Source organism: Salvelinus sp. IW2-2015, linkage group LG1 (genome assembly GCF_002910315.2).
Source record: "Salvelinus sp. IW2-2015 linkage group LG1, ASM291031v2, whole genome shotgun sequence".
Taxonomy (NCBI): Eukaryota; Metazoa; Chordata; class Actinopteri; order Salmoniformes; family Salmonidae; genus Salvelinus; species Salvelinus sp. IW2-2015.
In genome coordinates, this window is record NC_036838.1 from 26,026,768 (window position 1) to 26,047,559 (window position 20,792).

Genomic DNA, 20,792 nt, shown 5'->3' on the forward strand with positions numbered 1-20,792 from the left:
TAATACTTGCCATTTTGCCTAGTGTGTGTAATTGAATCTATTAGGTAATCAGTTCGTCTCCCACTTCCCAGAATACCCAGGAATCTTATCACTTGCACTTTGGTACCAATTATTATTAGGGAAAATGAGAAGCATAAAGCAGCAAGAACACAGCACAGCTACTGTAGGAACTCTCCCTCTGTCACTGGTGGAGAAAGGTAATATGGTATTCATGTATTGTATGTAGTATGTAACTTTATATTCATTTATGTAACATTGCTTGTAATATCAGAGGTAATATCCCTACTATATTGCACCTTACTTATCACGGATGACATGGTGATGAAAGTGTGTTTATTATTTAACTTGTGAATTGCATACCTCTAGGAGGTATGTTAACAGTGAATGAGTGTGTGTACAGATGTAGGATATTCATTTGAGCCAGTTTGCTACAGTAGGAAAATAATTCTGCAGCAACAGGAAATGTGAATTATTATGCGAATTATAATTAAAGGAACTTTTTCGTAGGGGTACATACATTTTTCATTACGGCAAATAATTCAGAAATTTCAAGGTAGAAATTACAAACGTTAGAAGCTTTTTTACACCTGAAATACACTACAAGTTTAAATTTCCTGCTGTGCAGGAAAACTCTCAGCAATGAAAGAGTGATCAACTTAAGATCCTACATCTGTATGCATGCAACAGACTTGGTTCAAGTACATTATTGAACACAGTGCGGGGTGGGTGGAGTTTGCACTTTTGGGAACATTTTATTGATTCCATTGTACCAGTCAAGTTATGTAAAGTGCACCTCAAGTATTTTAAACTGTTTATACATTTGACCTAGGTCTGGACATACATAAATCTGGCTTTGTTTGCTATCTCGCTATTATAGAAACATAGGTTTATTGCTAAATATTATGGATTGTGTATTACGAACAGTATCCAATACTTAATATTTACAAACTTGTTTCATCTGAATTAACAACATAACAACTAAACTGCTCTATACTTTAAAAAAGTATTTAAATAATGAAATGTTAAAATTGTATAATTATAACATGTTGTTATACAGTAATCCCTCGTTTATCGCGGGGGTTACGTTCCGAAAATGACCCGCGATAAGTGAAATCCGCGAAATAGAATTTTTTTTTTTTTTTACAATTAGCAACTATTACATGTATACAAATACAGTGACTCACGTGTAGGCCGTTTCACTGCTCTTCAGACTGGGCCGCTGCATCCTGACTGCGCTCTGCAGTGGGTTATTATGGGTTTAGGAGATGTTCGAAATTACAAGATAATTTGGCCAACTTAATGTAAATTTGCCAAGCTGTTTTATGTACGTACACATAACTGCACGAGACGACAAAATGATAGCACAATTCGTAGCATGTTTTGATACAAGAAGCGGGAGTGAGTTTTTAGCGAATCAGAATGCAGAGCACAATGCACCAAAAAAAAAAAAAAAATGCATTATGAAAATCCGCGAAATAGCGAATCCGCGATAAGTGAACCGCGAAGTGGCGAGGGATCACTGTATATCTATATTTAAGTAATTCTGTATTAGTTCATGTGTCTCTTCATGTATTTATGTCATATTTTGTATTTATTTGTACAGGTACATTGTTTCTAAGGATAACAGACTTGATTTCACAACACAATGGCCAGACTCACTGTGCTTGCAGGTACATGGCTTCTTCAGTCATTATAATCCCTATCATCATCCTCATCATTATCATCATCCTCACCATTATCATCACCCTCATCTTATTCTTATCATTATTCTTCAACATGATCCTCTGGGCCTGGGTCATTCAGTGTATGTTAACACTGTCATCTCTCTTCAGGTCTGGGCCTTCTGCTGATGGTGCAGATTGGTAAGCATTTCCCTCATCAACTTTTTTTACATTTCTCAACTGAAATGTCTAGACAATAGAATACATCATTTATCTCTACCTAATTCTGTGGTTCATACTCAAGATGCTTGGCAATCCCATCAAAAACCACAGATCCCCCATAAGCATTTGGAATAATAAAGAGAGCATCCCAATAAGCATAATGTCCAGCTCGCTATTTTAAGGTACCCCAAAAGGTCAATGTGAACTTCTGTCTCTGAATAGTTTTCATTCTCTACCTTCAGCCGCATCCACCAAACTGGTGTGCCACATGACCAACTGGGCCCAGTACCGCCCCAGCAGTGGGAAATTCACCCCTGAGAACATCGACCCCTTCCTCTGCACCCATGTGATCTACAGCCTGGCCACCATTAACAGCTTCAACCAGGTCGCCCCCATCGAGTGGAACGACGAAACATTATACAACAGCCTCAACAACCTGAAGAACGTGTGAGTCACTCTGGGTTGACTTCAGTGAGAGTTGGTCCTTAGTTGATAACTCCATGATGAACACTAGGTTTGACTCCTCATCTTATCTCGCTGATCCGCAGGAACCCAATGATGAAGACTCTGCTGTCTGTCGGAGGCACAGTCAACGGACTCAGCCCGTAAGTCTAGTGATGATTCTTATTGGTTGATCACGATATTATATTGCGCAATTCCACATAAGGCAGATTTGTCTTTTTGCACTCAGCACCTGAGAAATCAATTATAATTATCATAGTGTTTCCCAGTTTTTGTCCTAATCTGGAGGACTGCTGTGTCTGTCAGGTTTCAGTCCTTTCATATAGGCTCACAACCTGAATAACGGTTAAATTATGTCTCCTTCCCCCTCCAGATTCATTGGCATGGTGTCCAAACCTGAGAGCCGCCAGGTCTTCATCAAGTCAGCCATCAACTACCTGCGTTCCCACAGCTTTGACGGTCTCAACCTGGCCTGGGAGTACCCCACTCAGAACGGCAGCCCCAACGGAGACAGGAAGAGGTTCACCGAGCTCGTCAGGGTAAGCTTGCACAGAACCTTTTTTTTTTACTGACAGTTATAACACGAGTGAGGATTTGCACCAATATCTTTCAATGTGTTACTGTCATTTTCTGGGACTAGTTATGGTTGTATAGCGATCTACCACCTGCTGAAGGGGTTAGCTCGGCCTGAAGGGCCAAATCGTTTATATTACTTTCTGTCAGAACGTTATGTTTCTGTATGGCTTTACAGGAGCTGCAGAAGGCCTTTATGGACGACGCCAGAGACACCAAGCTAACCCAGCTGCTGCTGTCTGCCAGCGTGGCTGCTCTACGGCCCACCATCAACTCCAGCTACGAGGTGGCCCAGATCGCCAGGTAGGCAGCATGTGACTGAGGGTGAAAGAGACGTTCGTCAAACACATTTTGAAATGATTTTATACCAGAGTTGTGGTGTAAATTACATTTGATCTAAAAAGACAAATTAGTCAATGAAGGAAAACCTTATAACAGGGAATAACACCATACATCCAATTCATGAATCTTACAAACTCAACAAGCACACTATACTTCATATACTTGTCTCTTTATGTCTCTGCAGCTCTCTGGACTTCATCAACGTGATGACCTATGACTTTCACGGACACTGGGAGAGAGCAACCGGGCACAACAGCCCCCTGTACCGCAGCAGTCACGACTCAGTGACACACTACGACTTCAACGTCGTAAGACTAACACACACTTGATTTTATTAGGATTGATTCTATTCCATGCTGAGTATTAAACCAGGAAGTACTTGTAAACCATTGTGTTATTGACCATGATTATATAACGGAAACTTGTAAATAAACTATTTACATATAGAAATATTGGTGTTGATGTCCTCCAACTTTGCTGCCTTGTCCTAACCACCTGTCCATGTGATTTAGGACTCTGCCATCACCTACTGGCTGGACAACGGTGCCCCTGCTGAGAAGCTGCTGATGGGTTTCTCCACCTATGGCCGTACCTACCATCTCACCACCACCAACACTGGCCTGGGAGCCCCCGCCAACGGCCCCGCTGACGCCGGCCCATTCACCCGCGAAGCAGGATACTGGTCCTACTACGAGGTACATTTGATATATGAGGCCTTTTTCTCAAACTCAAAGCAAACAGGCCATGGATCTCAAAACACTCTGTTATATTGTGTTGTTTGTTTGTTTATCTGTTCGTTTGTCATTAGCTAACAGAACGCTTCTCACTTCTCCCAGGTCTGCGCCTTCACCTCCAGCGCCACTGTTGAGTGGATTGATGAGCAGAAGGTCCCCTATGCTGTCCAGGGCAGCTCCTGGGTGGGCTATGACAACAAGGAGAGCTACGCTGCCAAGGTACATGCCAGGAACATCTCAGTCAATCGATCCATCAATCAATCAAGTTCTCTATATACCCATGTCCATGTTTACACATCTGTCTTTGTCCCCTTTGCTCCATCAGGTCCATTGGCTGAGGAACAAGAACCTGGGAGGAGCCTCCGTGTGGACGCTGGACATGGATGACTTCACTGGTGCTTTCTGTGCTGATGGTTCCTTCCCTCTTGTCAATCACCTCCGCAACTCTCTGGGTAAATTCAGTTCCATTTAAGTTAAATTCTAGTTTTTTTTTTAGAAACCCATAAGTCAACTACAGTAAAGGTAGGTCTTTATATCATCTCATCTCCCACTCTCTTCCCTTCCTCCACCCCTCCTTCCCTTTCTCCCTCCCAGGCTTCGCCCCCAAGCCCACAACCACTCGGGCCCCCACCACCACCCCTGACCCCATCCTCAGCTTCTGCTCCGGACGCCCAGATGGCCTGTACGCCAACGTCATCGACAACACCACCTATTTCCAGTGTTTCCGTGGAAACACCTACCTGCACAGATGCCAGTCCGGACTCGTCTATATTGATGCCTGCAAGTGCTGTGACTGGCCCTGAATGACTGCTAACTATGTAGGACCAGTTAGAATGCTATAACAACCTTCAATGACAACTAGCTGTAACGGCAATAACTTACCCTAGGAACTGATCCTGAACTGCTACTGGCAAAATTTTTGAAAATATACTTATTTTCATTTTGTCGTTTTCTATTGGTCAGGTTACTGTCTTTCTCAAATAAAAATAATACCATACTCACAATATTGTAAGACTGAATACAATATTATGAATGTTTCATTTTGCTTGTCAGTTTTTCATACTGTACCAGTCAAAAGTTTGGACACACCTACTTATTCAAGGGTTTTTCTTTATTATTACTATTTTCTACATTGTAGAATAATAGTGAAGACATCAAAACTATAAAATAACACATATGGAATCATGTAGCAACCAAAAAAGTGTTACAATTCAATTGAAAATATATTTGAGATTCTTCAACGTTTGCCTTGATGACAGCTTTGCATACTCTTGGCATTCTCTTAACCAGCTGCATGAGGTAGTCACATGGAATGCATTTCAATTAACAGGTGTGCCTTGTTAAAAGTTAAATTGTGGAATATAGTTCCTTCTTAATGCGTTTGAGCCAATCAGTTGGTTTGTGATAAGGTAGGGGTGGTATACAGAGGATAGCCATATTTGGTAAAAGACCAAGTCCATATAATGTCAAGAACAGCTCAAATAAGCAAAGAGAAACGACAGTCCATCCTTACTTTAAGACATGAAGGCCACTCAATCCGGAAACTTTCAAGAACTTTGAACGTTTCTTCAAGTGCAGTTGCAGAAACCATGAAGTGCTATGATGAAACTGGCTCTCATGAGAACTGCCACAAGAAAAGGAAGACCCAGAGTTACTTTGCTGCAGAGGATAACTTGTTATGGCTGCAGYGGCACTATTGAGTAGCTTGGATGAAAGGTGCCGAGAGGTGCCCAGAGTAAACGGCCTGCTCCTCAGTCTCAGTTGCTAATATATGCATATTATTATTAGTATTGGATAGAAAACACTCTGAAGTGTCTAAAACTGTTTGAATGATGTCTGTGAGTYTAACAGAACTCATATGGCAGGCAAAAACCTGAGAAAAAATCCAAACAGGAAGTGAGAAATCTGAGGTTGGTATATTTTCAACCCATGTCCTAGTACTAGATGTACTAGATGTCAACCATCTATAGAATTTTGAATGAGGCTTCTACTGTGTTGTGGGACTGAATAAGAGGGGAATGAGTCAGGCTACTGGCAGAGAGACATTTCCTGGTCATGCGCATTTCACATGATATCCACTTGCGGTCCGTTTCTCCTCAAGACACAAAGGAATTCTCCGGTTGGAACTTTATTGAAGATTTATGATAAAAACATCCTAATGATTGATTCTGTACTTAGTTTGAAATGTTTCTTCGACCTGTAATATKACTTTTTGAAGTTTTTGTCCGAAGAAATGCTCGACCAGCACAAGCGTTTGGATAGGTGTACCAAACACGCTAACAAAAGTAGCTAATTGGACAAAAATAACGGACATTATCGAACAAATCCAGCATTTATTGTGGACCTGGGATTCCTGGGAGTGCATTCTGATGAAGATCATCAAAGGTAAGGGAATATTTATCATGCAATTTCTGGTTTATGTTTACTCCAAAATGGCGGCTAATTTTATTATATTTCTGAGCGCRGTCTCAGATTATTGCATGGTTTGCTTTTTCCGTAACGTTTTTTTGAAATCTGACACAGCGGTTGCATTAAGGAGAGGTATATCTATAATTCCATCTGTATAACTTGTATTATCATCTACATTTATGATGAGTATTTCTGTTGTGGCTATGCAAAATCACTGGATGTTTTTGGAACTAGTGCATGTAAGGCGCCAATGTAAACTCAGATTTTTTTATATAAATATGAACTTTATCAAACAAAACATACATATATTGTGTAACATGAAGTCCTATGAGTGTCATCTGATGAAGATCATCAAAGGTTAGTGATTCATTTTATCTCTATTTGTGCTTTTTGTGACTGCTATCTTTGGCTGGAAAAATGGCTGTGCTTATTCTGTGGCTTGGTGGTGACCTAACATAATTGTTTGTGGTGCTTTCGCTGTAAAGCATATTTGAAATCGGACACTGTGGTGGGATTAACAACAGGATTACCTTTAAAACGGTATAAGATACATGTATGTTTGAGGAATTTTAATTATGAGATTTCTGTTGTTTTGACTTTGGCGCCCTGCACTTTCACTGGCTGTTGTCATATTGATCCCGTTAGCGGGATCTCAGCCATAAGAAGATAAGTTCATTAGAGTTACCAGCCTCAGAAATTGCAGCCCAAATAAATGCTTCACAGAGTTCAAGTAACAGACACATCTCAACATCCACTATTCAGAAGGGACTGCGTGAATCAGGCCTTCATGGTCGAATTCCTGCAAAGAAACCACTACTAAAGGACACCAATAAGAAGAGACTTAGTTGGGCAAAGAAACACGAGCAATGGACATTACACCGTTGGAAATCTGTCCATTGGTCTAATGAGTCCAAATTTGAGATTTTTGGTTCCAACAGACGTGTCTTTGTGAGACGCAGAGTACGTGAACGGATTATCTCTGCATGTGTATTTCCCACCATGAAGCATGGACGAGGAGGTGTGATGATGTGGGGGTGCTTTGCTGGTGACACTGTCAGTAATTTATTATTAATTCAAGGCACACTGAACCATTATGGCTACCACAACATTCTGCAGSGATACGCCATCCCATCTGGTTTGCGCTTAGTGGGACTTTCATTTGTTTTTCATAAGGACAGTGACCCAACGTACCTCCAGGCTGTGTACGGGCTATTTGACCAAGAAGGAAAGGGATGGAGTGCTGAATCAGATGACCTGGCCTCCACAATCACCCGACCTCAAACCAACTGAGATGGGTTGGGATGAGTTGGACCGCAGAGTGAAGGAAAAGCAGCCAACAAGTGCTCAGCATATGTGGGAACTGCTTCAAGACTGTTGGAAAATCATTCCAGGTGAAGCTCGTTGAGAGAATGCCAAGAGTGTGCAAAGCTGTCATCAAGGCAAAGGGTGGCTACTTTGAAGAATCTACAATCTAAAATCTATTTTGATTTGTAACACTCTTTTTGGTTACTACATGATTCCATATGTGTTATGTCATAGTTTTGATGTCTTCACTATTATTCTACAATGTAGAAAATAGTAAAATTAAGAAAAACCTTGAATGAGTAGGTGTGTCCAAACTATGACTGGTACTGTATATAGCTCACATACAGTATGTAAAGTGTTTATATTTTTACATGAAGTTGAAGAGTGCTGTAATGTTTCAACCTGTTACCCGTGATTCATGGTGGAAACAAATCTTGCATGTCACAGCACTAAAGCACATACACTGTAATGTCAGCTTGTCACTTTTATTAGCTATGATTAAACTGCAAATATTAAGCATTTGGTCAACGGTCCCTCTACTCCCTGCAAATACAACCACAGAAATATAAGAATGTGTCATAATCACTACAACTGTAGTTTAGCACTTTTCACTTGTTCTCAGAGAACTTCACATTGTTAAGGGGTCAAATAATGTCACACAAGATGATGCAAACAGCCATAATGTTATTTTACTACCAGTTTACCAAGTCATTTCTAAGTTAATATCATAGAGAAAAAAATAAAGCAACATTTCATATTTTCATTCGAACAAACCTGGATGTTTACCAGAAAACATGCCAAATTAAAAACTGTGCTCCCATGGTCATAGTAGCAGAGCAGTCAGAGTGTACGCTGTGGTTTACATTAACAACACTTACCCTCAGATAATGGCCATTAGGAGAGTAATAAACTCCATGCCTTTGTCCAAAGTGCTGCATTATTATTACCTCCCGGATGTCTGCACATACACGTACAAAACATTAAGAACATCTTCCTAATATTGAGTTGCAGCCCCTTTTCCCCTCAGAACAGCGCTAATTCGTCAGTCCGAAAGCGTTCCACAGGGATGCTGGCCCATGTTGACTCCGGTGCTTCCCACGGTCGTGTCAAGTTGGCTGGATGTCCTTTGGGTGGTGGAACATTCTTGATACACGTGGGAAACTGTTGAGAGTGAAAAATCCAGCAGTGTTTCAGTTCTTGACACACTCAAACCAGTGCGCCTGGCACATACTACCATACACCGTTCAGGTATAGGCACTTAAATATTAAATATAAGACAAATATTTTGTCTTACCCATTCGCCCTCTGAATGGCACACATACACAATCCATGACTCAATTGTATCAAGGCTTAAAAATACTTATTTAACCAGTCTCTTCATCTACACTGATTGCATTAGATTTAACAAGTGACAACAGTAAGGGATTAAAGCTTTCAATCGGATTCACCTGGTCCGTCTATGTCATGGAAAGAGCAGGTGTTCCTAATGTTTTGTACATCAGTGTAGATAGCCCACTTTCTGTTTACAGGATTCAGATGGACTCCGAATGAGGTCATGGTATCTAATTCATTTCTGATACAGTTTAGAAGGATGAGGCATGTAGGGTGAAAAAATATATAATTCAATAGAATCATTATTATTATTACATGTTACCATATGTACAAATGGCACTTATTTCAATCAAATCATTCCCTAAGAAACTGAACCGTATTAATTAGCAYGTAATGGTAATGTAATAAAGAAGTTTCAATGACATCTCAATGTAAATCCCAGTAATGAGGGTACCAAAAAATATAGCTGTTTATGTGAACACTTCTGCATGGTGGTATTGATTTCTGTCATTATAATCAACAAAGTCTAGTGGGATAAATATGCTGTTTGTTTGCAGCCACAATGCATTCCTGTACACAGCATAATGCATCCCACAAGGGCTGAAGTTGAGTGTTCATTCAATGTTTTAATGAAGGGCGCACAATTTAAGGAAATTACAAATAGACACCAAAGTAACTGTTTTGTTATGTAGATATTGCAAAAAGTATATTTTTACATTATTAATATGAACTGTCATTCCTGTCACTGAACAATACAAGTCAATGTAATAAAAAAGAACAAACAAATGCAACACAGCAAGCTGTGCTATATTCCACAATGACAGTTTACATAAGGCTTTCATATTTATTGACAGACAGTTACTAAAGGTTGTTGCACCTCTGTTTTCTATTACTGTAATCAGTCGTCTCAYCAGTAGTAAGGGATTTGTAAATGTTGTAATTTATATGGCAAAGAAATAATCCCACTAAGGTGGTGATCTAATGAAAGATTAAATACAATATTSCTGACAACTTTCTAGTTGTCAGCAATATTGTATTTAATCTTTCATTAGATCACCACCTTAGTGGGATTATTTCTTTGCCATATAAATTACAACATTTACAACATTTACATATCTTACGTTGATTTTATTACGTATATGAGTGCACATGCGTGGCAAAGTGCCCAAAAAACTACAATTTTGCTGACATTAAATATCCAAGTAAACTTTGCTCCAAGGCATCTGCCAAAAACAGTTGGCAGTGACTTGACCAAATGTACCTACCAAACCACTGCCAGAAATTCATATCGTTATCATAAGAGATCAAAGTTGAAAAAGTACCCTTTTTATATATATAATTCAGTACAGCTATGAACCTGCTGGATCAAAGACAATCAGACATGCCATAATACATTTGTGAAGTGTGAACTGTTTTATTTTTTTGATGTTTTTAAAGGCTCGGGACACAGTTGGCGTAATCTGAACAAATAATGGTCATTATTATTAAACTTGCCAAGATAATGACTAATTWATGTGCTATCACAATTCCAACAAATGGATAGTTGTGCCAATTCTGATTAATCTTTTTCTAAATGCCTGCAATACACACCAAGTGTAGAAAACATTTCGATCACCTCCTCTTTCCATGACATAGACTGACCAGAGGAATCCAGGTAAAAGCTYTGATTCCTTATTAATATTACCTGTTAAATCTACTTTAATCAGCGTAGATGTAGGAAAGGAGACAGGTTAAAGAAGGATGTTTAAGCCTTGAGACAATTGAGACATGGATTGTGTACGTGTGCCATTCAGAGGGTGAATGGCAAGATAAAAAGATTTACGTGCCTTTGAACAGGGAAGGGTAGTAGGTGCCAGGTGCACCGGTTTGAGTGTGTCAAGAACTGCAACGCTGCTGGGGTTTTCGCACTCAACAGTTTCCCATGTGTATCAAGAATGGTCCAACACCCAAAGGACATCCAGCCAATTTGACAACTGTGGGAAGCATTGCAATCAACATGGGCCAGCATCTCTGTGGAGCACTTTCGAAACATGTTGTAYAGTCCATGTACCAACGAATTGAGACTGTTCTGAAGGCAATAGGGGGTGCAACTCAATATTAGGAAGGTGTTCCTAATGTTTTGTACACTTGTTGTATAATCCCAGGAACAGCTTTTATAATACTGTACATTACATTGTTTTGCAAATACAGAATGAACATTCTCACAGTGTATACGCTTCATATGAATTACTTTGACCTCAAAATCTCTACTAAAATGGGAAATGAACAGAAAATCAACTTTACCAATCTAACGTGCACTGTTGTTCATCTGTTTATGCTCAGGTTACGTGTCTTCTTATGTCGTTAGTGTCTTATCTGTCTTGTTTAGTGTTTCTGAGCTGATTACTGTACATTACCTGGCCTGTCATAAATTAATCGCCACCCCAGTCCAGACTCTTCTGTACTTATCTGATTGTATTGCACATTTGATCAACCCCCCTCCCATTTGGTTCCATGGGGGCCCACCCACCCGGGGGCCCACCCACCTCTGGATAAACTTTATAAAAAGCCAGACTTAACTTCTCATCACTGACGGTTTCATCTGTGAAGTTCCCACGGTAAGCTTAGAAGGAAACTCACTAGTGACAGCTGACAGTTTCCTTGGTCATATTAGGACCAACTTGTTTCATTGTATAATTGGATAAATGGGCCTTCGATGTTAGTAACGGTTTAGTTTCAGTTGCTAGCAACTGTTGCTTTCAATGTCTTGGTCTGTATACTTTTAGTCTCTGGCTATTATTTGTATTGGACTCTAAAAACAACTGATGCAATATAGCTATTGGAAAGGATTTAGTGTGAATCTAAGTACATTGCTAAATTAGTAAATAATTTAACTACATCAATGTAGTAATGAGAGTCATTGAATGCACAAATTATTATTTAACTATTATTTCAATATTTAAATACTGTGGCACTTGTTTAGGACAGTACCCTGTGCAGTGCAGTGGGTAATGTTAATTTAATGGGGAAATGTGAGTGGTGGTAGTTTATTGTTGTTCTCTCTGTAGTGAGCAGGTAATGTTCAAAACCTTGCATCAGTTCCATGCTGGCATAACCCAGTGTAAATATCATGATAACAGGTCCAAGTATCATTGTTGAAAATATCTCTCTGTCTGTCTCTCACTCTCTCTCTTACTCTCTCTCTGTCTTTGTCTCACAGCAAATAGTCAAGATGTCTAAGCTGACAATCTTAGCAGGTGACTATGACTCCATCATTTACATCAGGCACTATCACTGCCTTTTATCGTGAAATAAAATGATATGCTTTGACAAATGTTTTTGGGGCTATTTACATGGACATTTGCTTTACCTTTCAAAACTCTTTCTCTCTCGCTCTAGGCTTGTGCCTGGTGCTGTGCCAGTTGGGCGCTTCCACCTCAGTTTCCACCGCAGCTGCTGCTTCTCCCAAAATGGTGTGCTACTTCACCAACTGGTCTCAGTACAGACCAGACAAAGGGAAGTACAAGCCCGAGAATGTGGACGCCCACCTGTGCACTCACCTGATCTACGCTTTCTCCATCCTCAACCACCGCAATGAGCTGGTCACCTACGAGTGGAACGATGACGTCCTCTACAAGTCCTTCAACGCCTTGAAGACCAAGTAAATAGCGCGCTTCACAACTTATTAGTGTCGGTGTTGAATGAGGAATTTAGTTTCTCAAGTGTCCAGGGTTAATGCTTTGGTTTTATTACTCCCTCCTCTGAACTGGAGCTTGTTTTAGCAGCCACTTGCAGAATTATCAATCTACTCATATACAAAATTGCTGAATAATCTCAACCCCTCCTCTCTTTGCCGTCTCTCTGCAGGAACCCTCATCTTAAGACTCTGCTGGCCGTCGGAGGATGGAACTTTGGTTCTTCCCAGTGAGTACCTCCCTTAGTCATGCTACAGGGCTATGAAAAGCACCATACATTTGAATTACTTGGATTTAGAGTATCTGCAACACTACCTACTGTATCGTAGTGTTTGTGAGATCATCTCTGTAGCTGATTTTAGGTTCTCTGGAAGTGTGTTAACTATAGCTACTAGGGCATGTGAAATAACACAACTATCATGTTTTTCAGTGATGATGCTCTCCAAAGTGCTTTTGACAGAGGACAACACGTTTGTGTTGTCAAGATAACTTTGATCATGACTATCAGTACTATATGACTACTGGTATCTGTACTAATGTACTTTTAGTACACTTTAGCAACTATATGGTGTATTATATTATGGCGTCATGATAAAACCTTGATCATCTCTCAGGTGTTCCATCATGTTGTTGTAGTAGAAAACTCTCAGTTAACCCAGAACTAAAACCTTGCATAATTTGGTCATATGCTCGATTTATGTTTACCTAGTTTGTCCATGAGAGACTAGAAACCATATGGTGTATTGTAATACAGCCTCATGATAAAACCATCTTCCTCTCCTCAGGTTCTCCATCATGGTGAGTAATGCTGCCAACCGTCAGACATTCATCCAGTCGTCCATCAGCTTCATGAGAACTCATGGTTTTGACGGTCTGGATCTGGACTGGGAGTACCCCGGGGCCCGAGGGAGCCCCCCGGAGGACAAGAAGAGGTTCACTCTGCTCTGCCAGGTGGGTGTGGCTCCTCCACTACAGTTATTACTCAATGATAGTAATGCAGATAGATAATGGTTTGGATGTATATAGTGCTTTTCCAAGCGTTCAAAGAGCTTTACAAAAGAAGAGAAACTCTCCTTATTCACTAGCATACTGGGGGCATACTATTCATATATTTTCCCCAGTTCCTATGGATCCCCATAATACGTCTTTACTCTGCATCCCCAACCCTCCCTGACACATGATGTTTGTGTGTGTGTGTGTATTTTACAGGAGCTCGTGGCAGCTTACGCAGCTGAAGCCAAGTCCACCGGCAATGCCCAGCTCATGCTGACCGCTGCAGTGTCCGCTGGAAAGGGAACCATCGATGCTGGATATGAGATTGCCGAGATTGCCAAGTGAGTCTGCCAGCCATTTTGAATAACAATGTTTCCTGAGGTCAATCAGTTTAAATAGCTATGGAGCTTTAGAAACAGTTTCCAGGTGCCATTTCTGTTCTCAGTGGTTCTAGTTTGTGTGTGCATCTCCAGGTCTCTGGACTTCATCAACGTGATGACCTACGACTTCCACGGAACTTGGGAGGGATTCACTGGACACAACAGCCCCCTGTATCGCGGTGCTCATGACGAGGGAGAGCTTATCTACTTCAACACTGTAAGGAAAAATAACACACAGACTGACAGAATCTTTATCAGTGTGTATAATGATACTTTTGTAAACCCATAGTATGCAAGTACTGCGTTTAAAACCCTTGTCATTCCATCTTTATAAAGGAAAATAGGTTTTAAACATCATACAGCTTTACTGATGTTATTTACTTATAATGGTGCGGTATAATCATGACATTTGCTACACATTTTCACCATGATAGAAAAAGTATAGTGCCACTTTACTGCGGTGTGCTATTCCACAACAATAAATACTCTAGCACTGCTGAAGTACTTGCTACATTTCTCACTTCTCTCTCCATCCATCCCTCCAACCCTCTTAACCCCCTCTTTCTCTCTCAGGACTACGCCATGAAGTACTGGAGAGACAATGGCACCCCAGTGGAGAAGCTGAACATGGGCTTTGCCACCTATGGTCGTACCTTCCGCCTGACATCATCTGACACCAGCGTTGGAGCACCAGCCAGTGGCCCCGCCTCCGCCGGGCCCTACACCCGCGAAGCTGGCTTCTGGGCCTACTATGAGGTGAGAGCCTGGCTGCTGGGGGCCAAAACATTCAACATCAAAATGTTAAGCAAAGTTAGAAATCCTTTTTCATTGTTATTCCAAGAATGCTTTACAACGGAGACCTTTGCATGAGTTTTTCACAAAACAAACTCCCTTTTTGTGTGTTTTGTTCAGATCTGCACCTTCATAAATGGCGCAACAGTTGAGATGAGTGCAGACCAGATGGTTCCCTATGCCTACAGGGGCAATGAGTGGGTTGGATTTGACTCCAGGCAGAGCTTTGAGACCAAGGTCATTTCCCCTAATCAGTTAACATAATATTGTAATTTAGATAAGAAGACATTTTTGCCCATAGTCATTAAAGTGGTCAACAAAAAGTCTGGGATGATACTTCTGTGACATATCCTCTAAATATATTCACCCTCTCTATCTATGTCTATCTACCGCTGTCTCCTCATTCGATCCGCTGCACAGGTCCGCTACATGAAGGACAACAAGTTTGGCGGTGCCTTCGTGTGGGCCCTGGATCTTGATGACTTTGCCAACCAGTTCTGCGCTGAGGGCAACCACCCTCTGTTGGGACATCTGCGCAAACTTCTTGACATCGGTAAGTCTGAGGTTTTAGTGAAGGAGCAAACCTGATATTTAAAAACTAAAGTGTAATCTGAAATGAATCAACTACTAGACCAGATTATCCCATTGTGTGATGGGCCACTATGATAAATCCAGTCAGATTAAATAATGTTAACTGTTAACTGTTTCATCACCTCAGCTCTGTCCTTCATGGTAAAACCCTCTCTCCTTTTATTTTTCCTTCCATCCAGAACTACCCCCTCTTCCCCCTACCACCACCCCCAAACCTGGCTCAGTCACCACCACCCGCCCCACCACCACCGTCACCACCCACGCCCCTGGGACAGGTTTCTGCAACGGAAACCCTGATGGCATCTACGCCAACCCAGACGACATCACCACCTTCTACATGTGCGCCCATGGCCTCACCCACCTCAAAACCTGCAGCAACGGCTCGGTCTTTGACCCCAGCCTCAAAGTCTGCGTGTGGCCTTAAGCGTGTTGTGAGGAAGTAAGTGTTTGAATTAGCATCGCTAATGCCAACGTTGTATTTACCAACTTTAAATTTGACTGCACTGCCCCTTTAATTTACTTAAAAAAAATATATTTCCACAATATGAGGTCGAAATAACACTAGGAAATTGGAAAATGTTATGATAATGCCCTTTAGTGTACACCTGGAATTTCAGCCTGTTCAGATGGGATGGAGTTTTTGGTCCACAACTTGACATCACAATCTGATCTGATTATTCTGACCAATGACCAGTCATCTTTTATTTGCATATGTATCCTCCTCCTAGGGGTAAGACGGGTAGGCTCTAGATCATAGAGATTCTACAAAATTAGTATTTTAGTTTCTAATTGTATGGTCTAGATGCTCCTATCAGGGCTGTGTATGTAAATATATTTAAATTTGTATCAACACGCCCACATGACCAGACTGAGTATTTCAAACGGAAAAGGAGGCACAGGGAAAACATATATTTAGTTATTTTATTAGTTTTTTTCATGAAACACACACGGTAATTTATTAGACATACAGTGAGGATTTGAAAATGTAATTACAAAGACTGCATCGGGGATTTAAGATGCTATATTAATCTTTTTGGGTGACCCAACAAATTCACATAGAACTGTGAGTTATAGATCTGTCATGCTCATCAAAAGCAAGTCTAAGAAGTGGTAGATCTGTTCTATGTGTGGTATTTCTATGCTTCTAATGCTCAAGTTTAGTTTTTGCGTCTTTTACTTTTGGTTTTGTACACCAGCTTCATACAGCTGAAAATATATTTCACAGTGGTTTAGATGGTACAATTATTCTCTACACTATACTTGCTTGTTTTGTCACATAAACTGAAATTAGGCGAACTATTAGAATTTTAGCAATCAGGAAATGGTGGAGCGATTTTTGCATAGTGCATCTTTAAGTGTTACTGTGGTGCTAAAACATGTTGTGTGGGAAGGGAAGAAAGTTGTGTGTAGACAGTAATTGAGATGCAATTAGTTGAGTCTCGCGCTTAGTTTTGTAGTAGTGAAAAGGATTTGTTTTGAATGAGTTCAAAAAATAAAACATTCTGCCTTATCTTGTATTTTCCCTTTGTTTGACATGTTTAATACTTTTAATTCTTACACTAAAACATTTATTACCTTCTTGGTTTTGCATGACAAACACATTTGTGTTGCGATACTTCTACAAACCCAGAGCCATATACTGTATCTCTATAGTCTTTATTCTACTTGAATATCTGTCTCTTTTCCCTTCTAATTAATGACTCCTCATCAAATAGCATTTGAAAATACACTGGTGATACAATATAGTATTCAAACGATAAAAGCATTTTTGGAGACCCAGCCAAAACGGCCATGTATAAAAAGGGTTGGGGTTGGGTTACATAGCGGACAAAAAGTTTTACAGCCGGTCACATGTGGTGAAGGACAAAGCATTAGTGGAAATCAAGTGGTTTAAGGGAGAACTTGAGCAGATTATGTCAATGGTCTATGTGGGTTGTCTCTGGTGTGGGGTTTAGTATTAAAAATATGTTCATAAATCACAATACAGGAGCAGGTCCAAGTCAGAAATGAATGTGGCCTATATTGCTACTGACAAGGCAATGGGAAAGGGGAGTGAAAACATAGTAGAAAACACATTCAAATGTTGGTGTTGGAATGCATAGCCACTATCTTCAGAATTGGGGCACCTTGCATTGTGAATTACATACAGTAGAATACAAGCGTTGAAATTCCTCATATACAAACATGCATGAAAAACATCCCAGAGAGATTTTTTCTTTTAAACCTTTGCAATCTCAATCAAATGGACATACACACAGCATTTTAACACATACCGGTACATGACATCGTAGGTTATGTTTCTATGTACAGGACAGTATACAACAGCCCTTAGCTATGTGAGCAGCAGTCGGGTTGACAGCATAGTCCTGAGGATGTGACAGGGATTACAAGGATCCTTATATAGGATACATAGGATATATAGGATATATAGGATACAATGAGCCAGATCTCCTATAGCGCCTCCTATCAGTCTCCACTGCCTTACACTATGCATGTCTGGGATTGTCTTTAAAATCGGGAAAAATAAAACATAACACATCTGATAAAGATACAAACAACAAAATCTGGGAATGTTTTAAAATCATTTGTTTTTATATTTATATACAGTGCATTCGGAAAGTATTCAGATGCCTTCACACATTTTTTTACGTCACAGCCTTATTCTAAAATGGATTAAATAAAACATTTTCCTCATCAATCTACTCACAAAACCCCATGAGGACAAAGCAAAAACTGTTGTTTTTTTTGCACATTTATTACATATAAAACCTGAAATATCTTATTTACGTAAATAATCAGACCCTTAGCTATGAGACTCGAAATTGAGCTCAGGTGCATCCTGTTTCCATTGATCATCCTTGAGATGTTTCTACAACTTGAATGGAGTCCACCTGTGGTAAATTCAATTGATTGGACATGATTTGCAAAAGCCAAACCTGTCTATATAAGTTCCCACACTTGACAGTGCATGTCAGAGTAATCACCAAGCCATGAGGTCAAAGGAATTGTCCGTAGAACTCAGAGACGGGATTGTGTCGAGGCACAGATCTGAGGAAGGGTACCAAAATATTTCTGCCGCATTGAAGGTCCCCAAGAACACAGTTGCCTCCATCATTCTTAAATGGAATACGTTTGGAAGCACCAAGACTTGGAGTTCCTCTGTGGAGATGGGAGAACCTTCCAGAAGGACAACCATCTCTGCAGTACTCCATCAATCAGGCCTTTATAGTAGAGTGGCCAGACGGAAGTCCCTCCTCAGTAAAAAGCACATGACAGCCCACTTGGAATTTACCTAAATGCACCTAAAGGACTCTCGGACCTTGAGAAACAAGATTCTCTGGTCTGATGAAACCAAGATGGAACTCTTTGGCCTGAATGCCAAGCATCATGTCTGGAGGAAACCTGGCACCATCCCTACGGTGAAGCATGGTGGTGGCAGCATCATGCTGTGGGGATGTCTTTCAGCGGTAAGGACAGGGAGACTAGTCGGGATTGAGGGAAAGATGAATGGAGCAAAGTACAGAGAGATCCTTGATGAAAACCTGCTCCAGAGTACTCAGGACCTTAGACTGGGGCAAAGGTTCACCTTCCAACAGGACAATGACACTAAGCACACATCCAATACAATGCAGGAGTGGCTTGGGGACAAGTCACTGAATGTCCTTGAGTGGCCCAGCCAGAGCCCGGACTTGAACCCGATCAAACATCTCTGGAGAGACCTGAAAATAGTTGTGCAGCGACGCTCCCCAACCAACCTGACAGAGCTTGAGGGGATCTGCAGAGAAGAATGGGAGAAACTCCCCAAATACAGGTGTGCCAAGCTATTAGCGTCCTACCCAAGAAGACTCAATGCAAAGGTGCTTCAACAAAGTACTGAGTATAGGGTCTGAATACTTATGTAAATGTGATATTTTAATAATAAATTTTCAATAAATAAGTTTAAAGTTCCTAAAACCTGTTTTTGCTTTGTCATTATGGGGCATTGTGTGTAGATTGATTAGTAAAACAAATGATTTAATCAATTTCATAATAAGGCTGTAATGTAACAAAATTTAGAAAAAGGGGTCTGAATACTTTCCAAATGCACTGTATACAGTGCCTTCAGAAAGTATTCATACCCTTTGACTTATTCTACATTTATTTGTTACAGTCTGAATTCAAAATGGATTAAATTGATAACTTTTTTCTCACCAATCTACACACCATACCCCATAATGACAAAGTGAAAACATGTTTTTTAGAAATGTTTTCAGTTACATAAGTTTTCAGATGTACTTTTGGCAGCATTTACAGCTGTGAGTCTTTCTGGGTAAGTCTCTAAGAGATTTCCACTCCTGGATTGTGCAACATTTGCCCATTATTCTTTTCAAAATTCTTCAAGCTGAATTTTCTTTTTCAACTCTTGCCATAGATTTTCATGTACATTTAAGTCAAAACAATAACTTGTTCACATGCCTGTCTTATTGGTAAGCAATTCCACTGTAGACTTGGCCTTGTGTTTTAGGTTATTGTCCTGCTGAAAGGTGAATTAATCTCCCAGTTTCTAGTGGAAAGCAGACTGAACAGGTTTTCCTCTAGGATTTTGTCTATTCTTAGCTCCATTCCATAAATGTTTTATCCTGAATAACTGTCCAATCCTTAACAATTAGACACATACCCATAACATGATGCATCCACCACTATGCTTGAAAATATGGAGAGTGCTACTCAGTAATGTTTTGTATTGGATTTGCCACAAACATAACACTTTGTATTCAGGGAAAAAAAGCTAACTGCTTTGCCACATTTTTAAAAACTATTACTTTAGTGCCTTCTTGCAAACAGCATGCATGTTTTGTAATATTTGTATTCTGTACAGGCTTCCTTCTTTTTACTCTGTCAATTAGGTTAGTATTGTGGAGTAACTACAATCCTCAGTTTTCTCCTATCACAGTCATTAAACTCTGTAACTACTTATTGACTCAAGACATTTCAGCTTTTCATTTTTTATTCATTTGTAATAATTTCAAAAAGTATAATTCCACTTTGACAGTACAGGTTATTGTGTGTAGGAGAGTGACAATAAATCTAAATTTAATACATTTTAAATTCAGGCTGTAACACAACAAAGTGTGGGAAAAGTCAAGGGCTGTGAATACCTTCTGAAGGCATTGTTCTACTTGATGATAAAAAGATATAGCTCATAAATCTATATGGACCGACTAATGACGATCCAAACTTATTTGAAAATATTTTAAATAAATCGAGTAGTCTCCAAGATACAAATAACTATTACAACACAGTTGTAAGTCCACCAATATCCATACAGTATGCTTTCCATAC

The 20,792-nt window shown here is 40.1% G+C and overlaps 2 protein-coding genes across 2 annotated transcripts; both read left to right on the forward strand.

Annotated features, from left to right (window-relative positions):
• Positions 1 to 132: 132 nt before the first annotated feature.
• On the forward strand, positions 133 to 4,998 carry LOC111963611 (acidic mammalian chitinase). Its single transcript, XM_023987138.1, has 12 exons — positions 133 to 197; positions 1,604 to 1,670; positions 1,833 to 1,862; positions 2,126 to 2,330; positions 2,432 to 2,488; positions 2,719 to 2,884; positions 3,097 to 3,221; positions 3,445 to 3,568; positions 3,773 to 3,955; positions 4,097 to 4,213; positions 4,320 to 4,446; positions 4,589 to 4,998. Exons 2-12 carry the CDS (start codon positions 1,646 to 1,648, stop codon positions 4,795 to 4,797), a joined length of 1,368 nt encoding a protein of 455 aa, XP_023842906.1. The 5' UTR covers positions 133 to 197; positions 1,604 to 1,645; the 3' UTR covers positions 4,798 to 4,998.
• A 6,629-nt stretch (positions 4,999 to 11,627) lies between these two features.
• Positions 11,628 to 16,477, forward strand: LOC111963623 (acidic mammalian chitinase-like). Its single transcript, XM_023987144.2, has 11 exons — positions 11,628 to 11,637; positions 12,240 to 12,276; positions 12,419 to 12,680; positions 12,887 to 12,943; positions 13,500 to 13,665; positions 13,924 to 14,048; positions 14,181 to 14,304; positions 14,661 to 14,843; positions 15,000 to 15,116; positions 15,300 to 15,432; positions 15,650 to 16,477. Exons 2-11 carry the CDS (start codon positions 12,252 to 12,254, stop codon positions 15,892 to 15,894), a joined length of 1,437 nt encoding a protein of 478 aa, XP_023842912.1. The 5' UTR covers positions 11,628 to 11,637; positions 12,240 to 12,251; the 3' UTR covers positions 15,895 to 16,477.
• Positions 16,478 to 20,792: the final 4,315 nt, after the last annotated feature.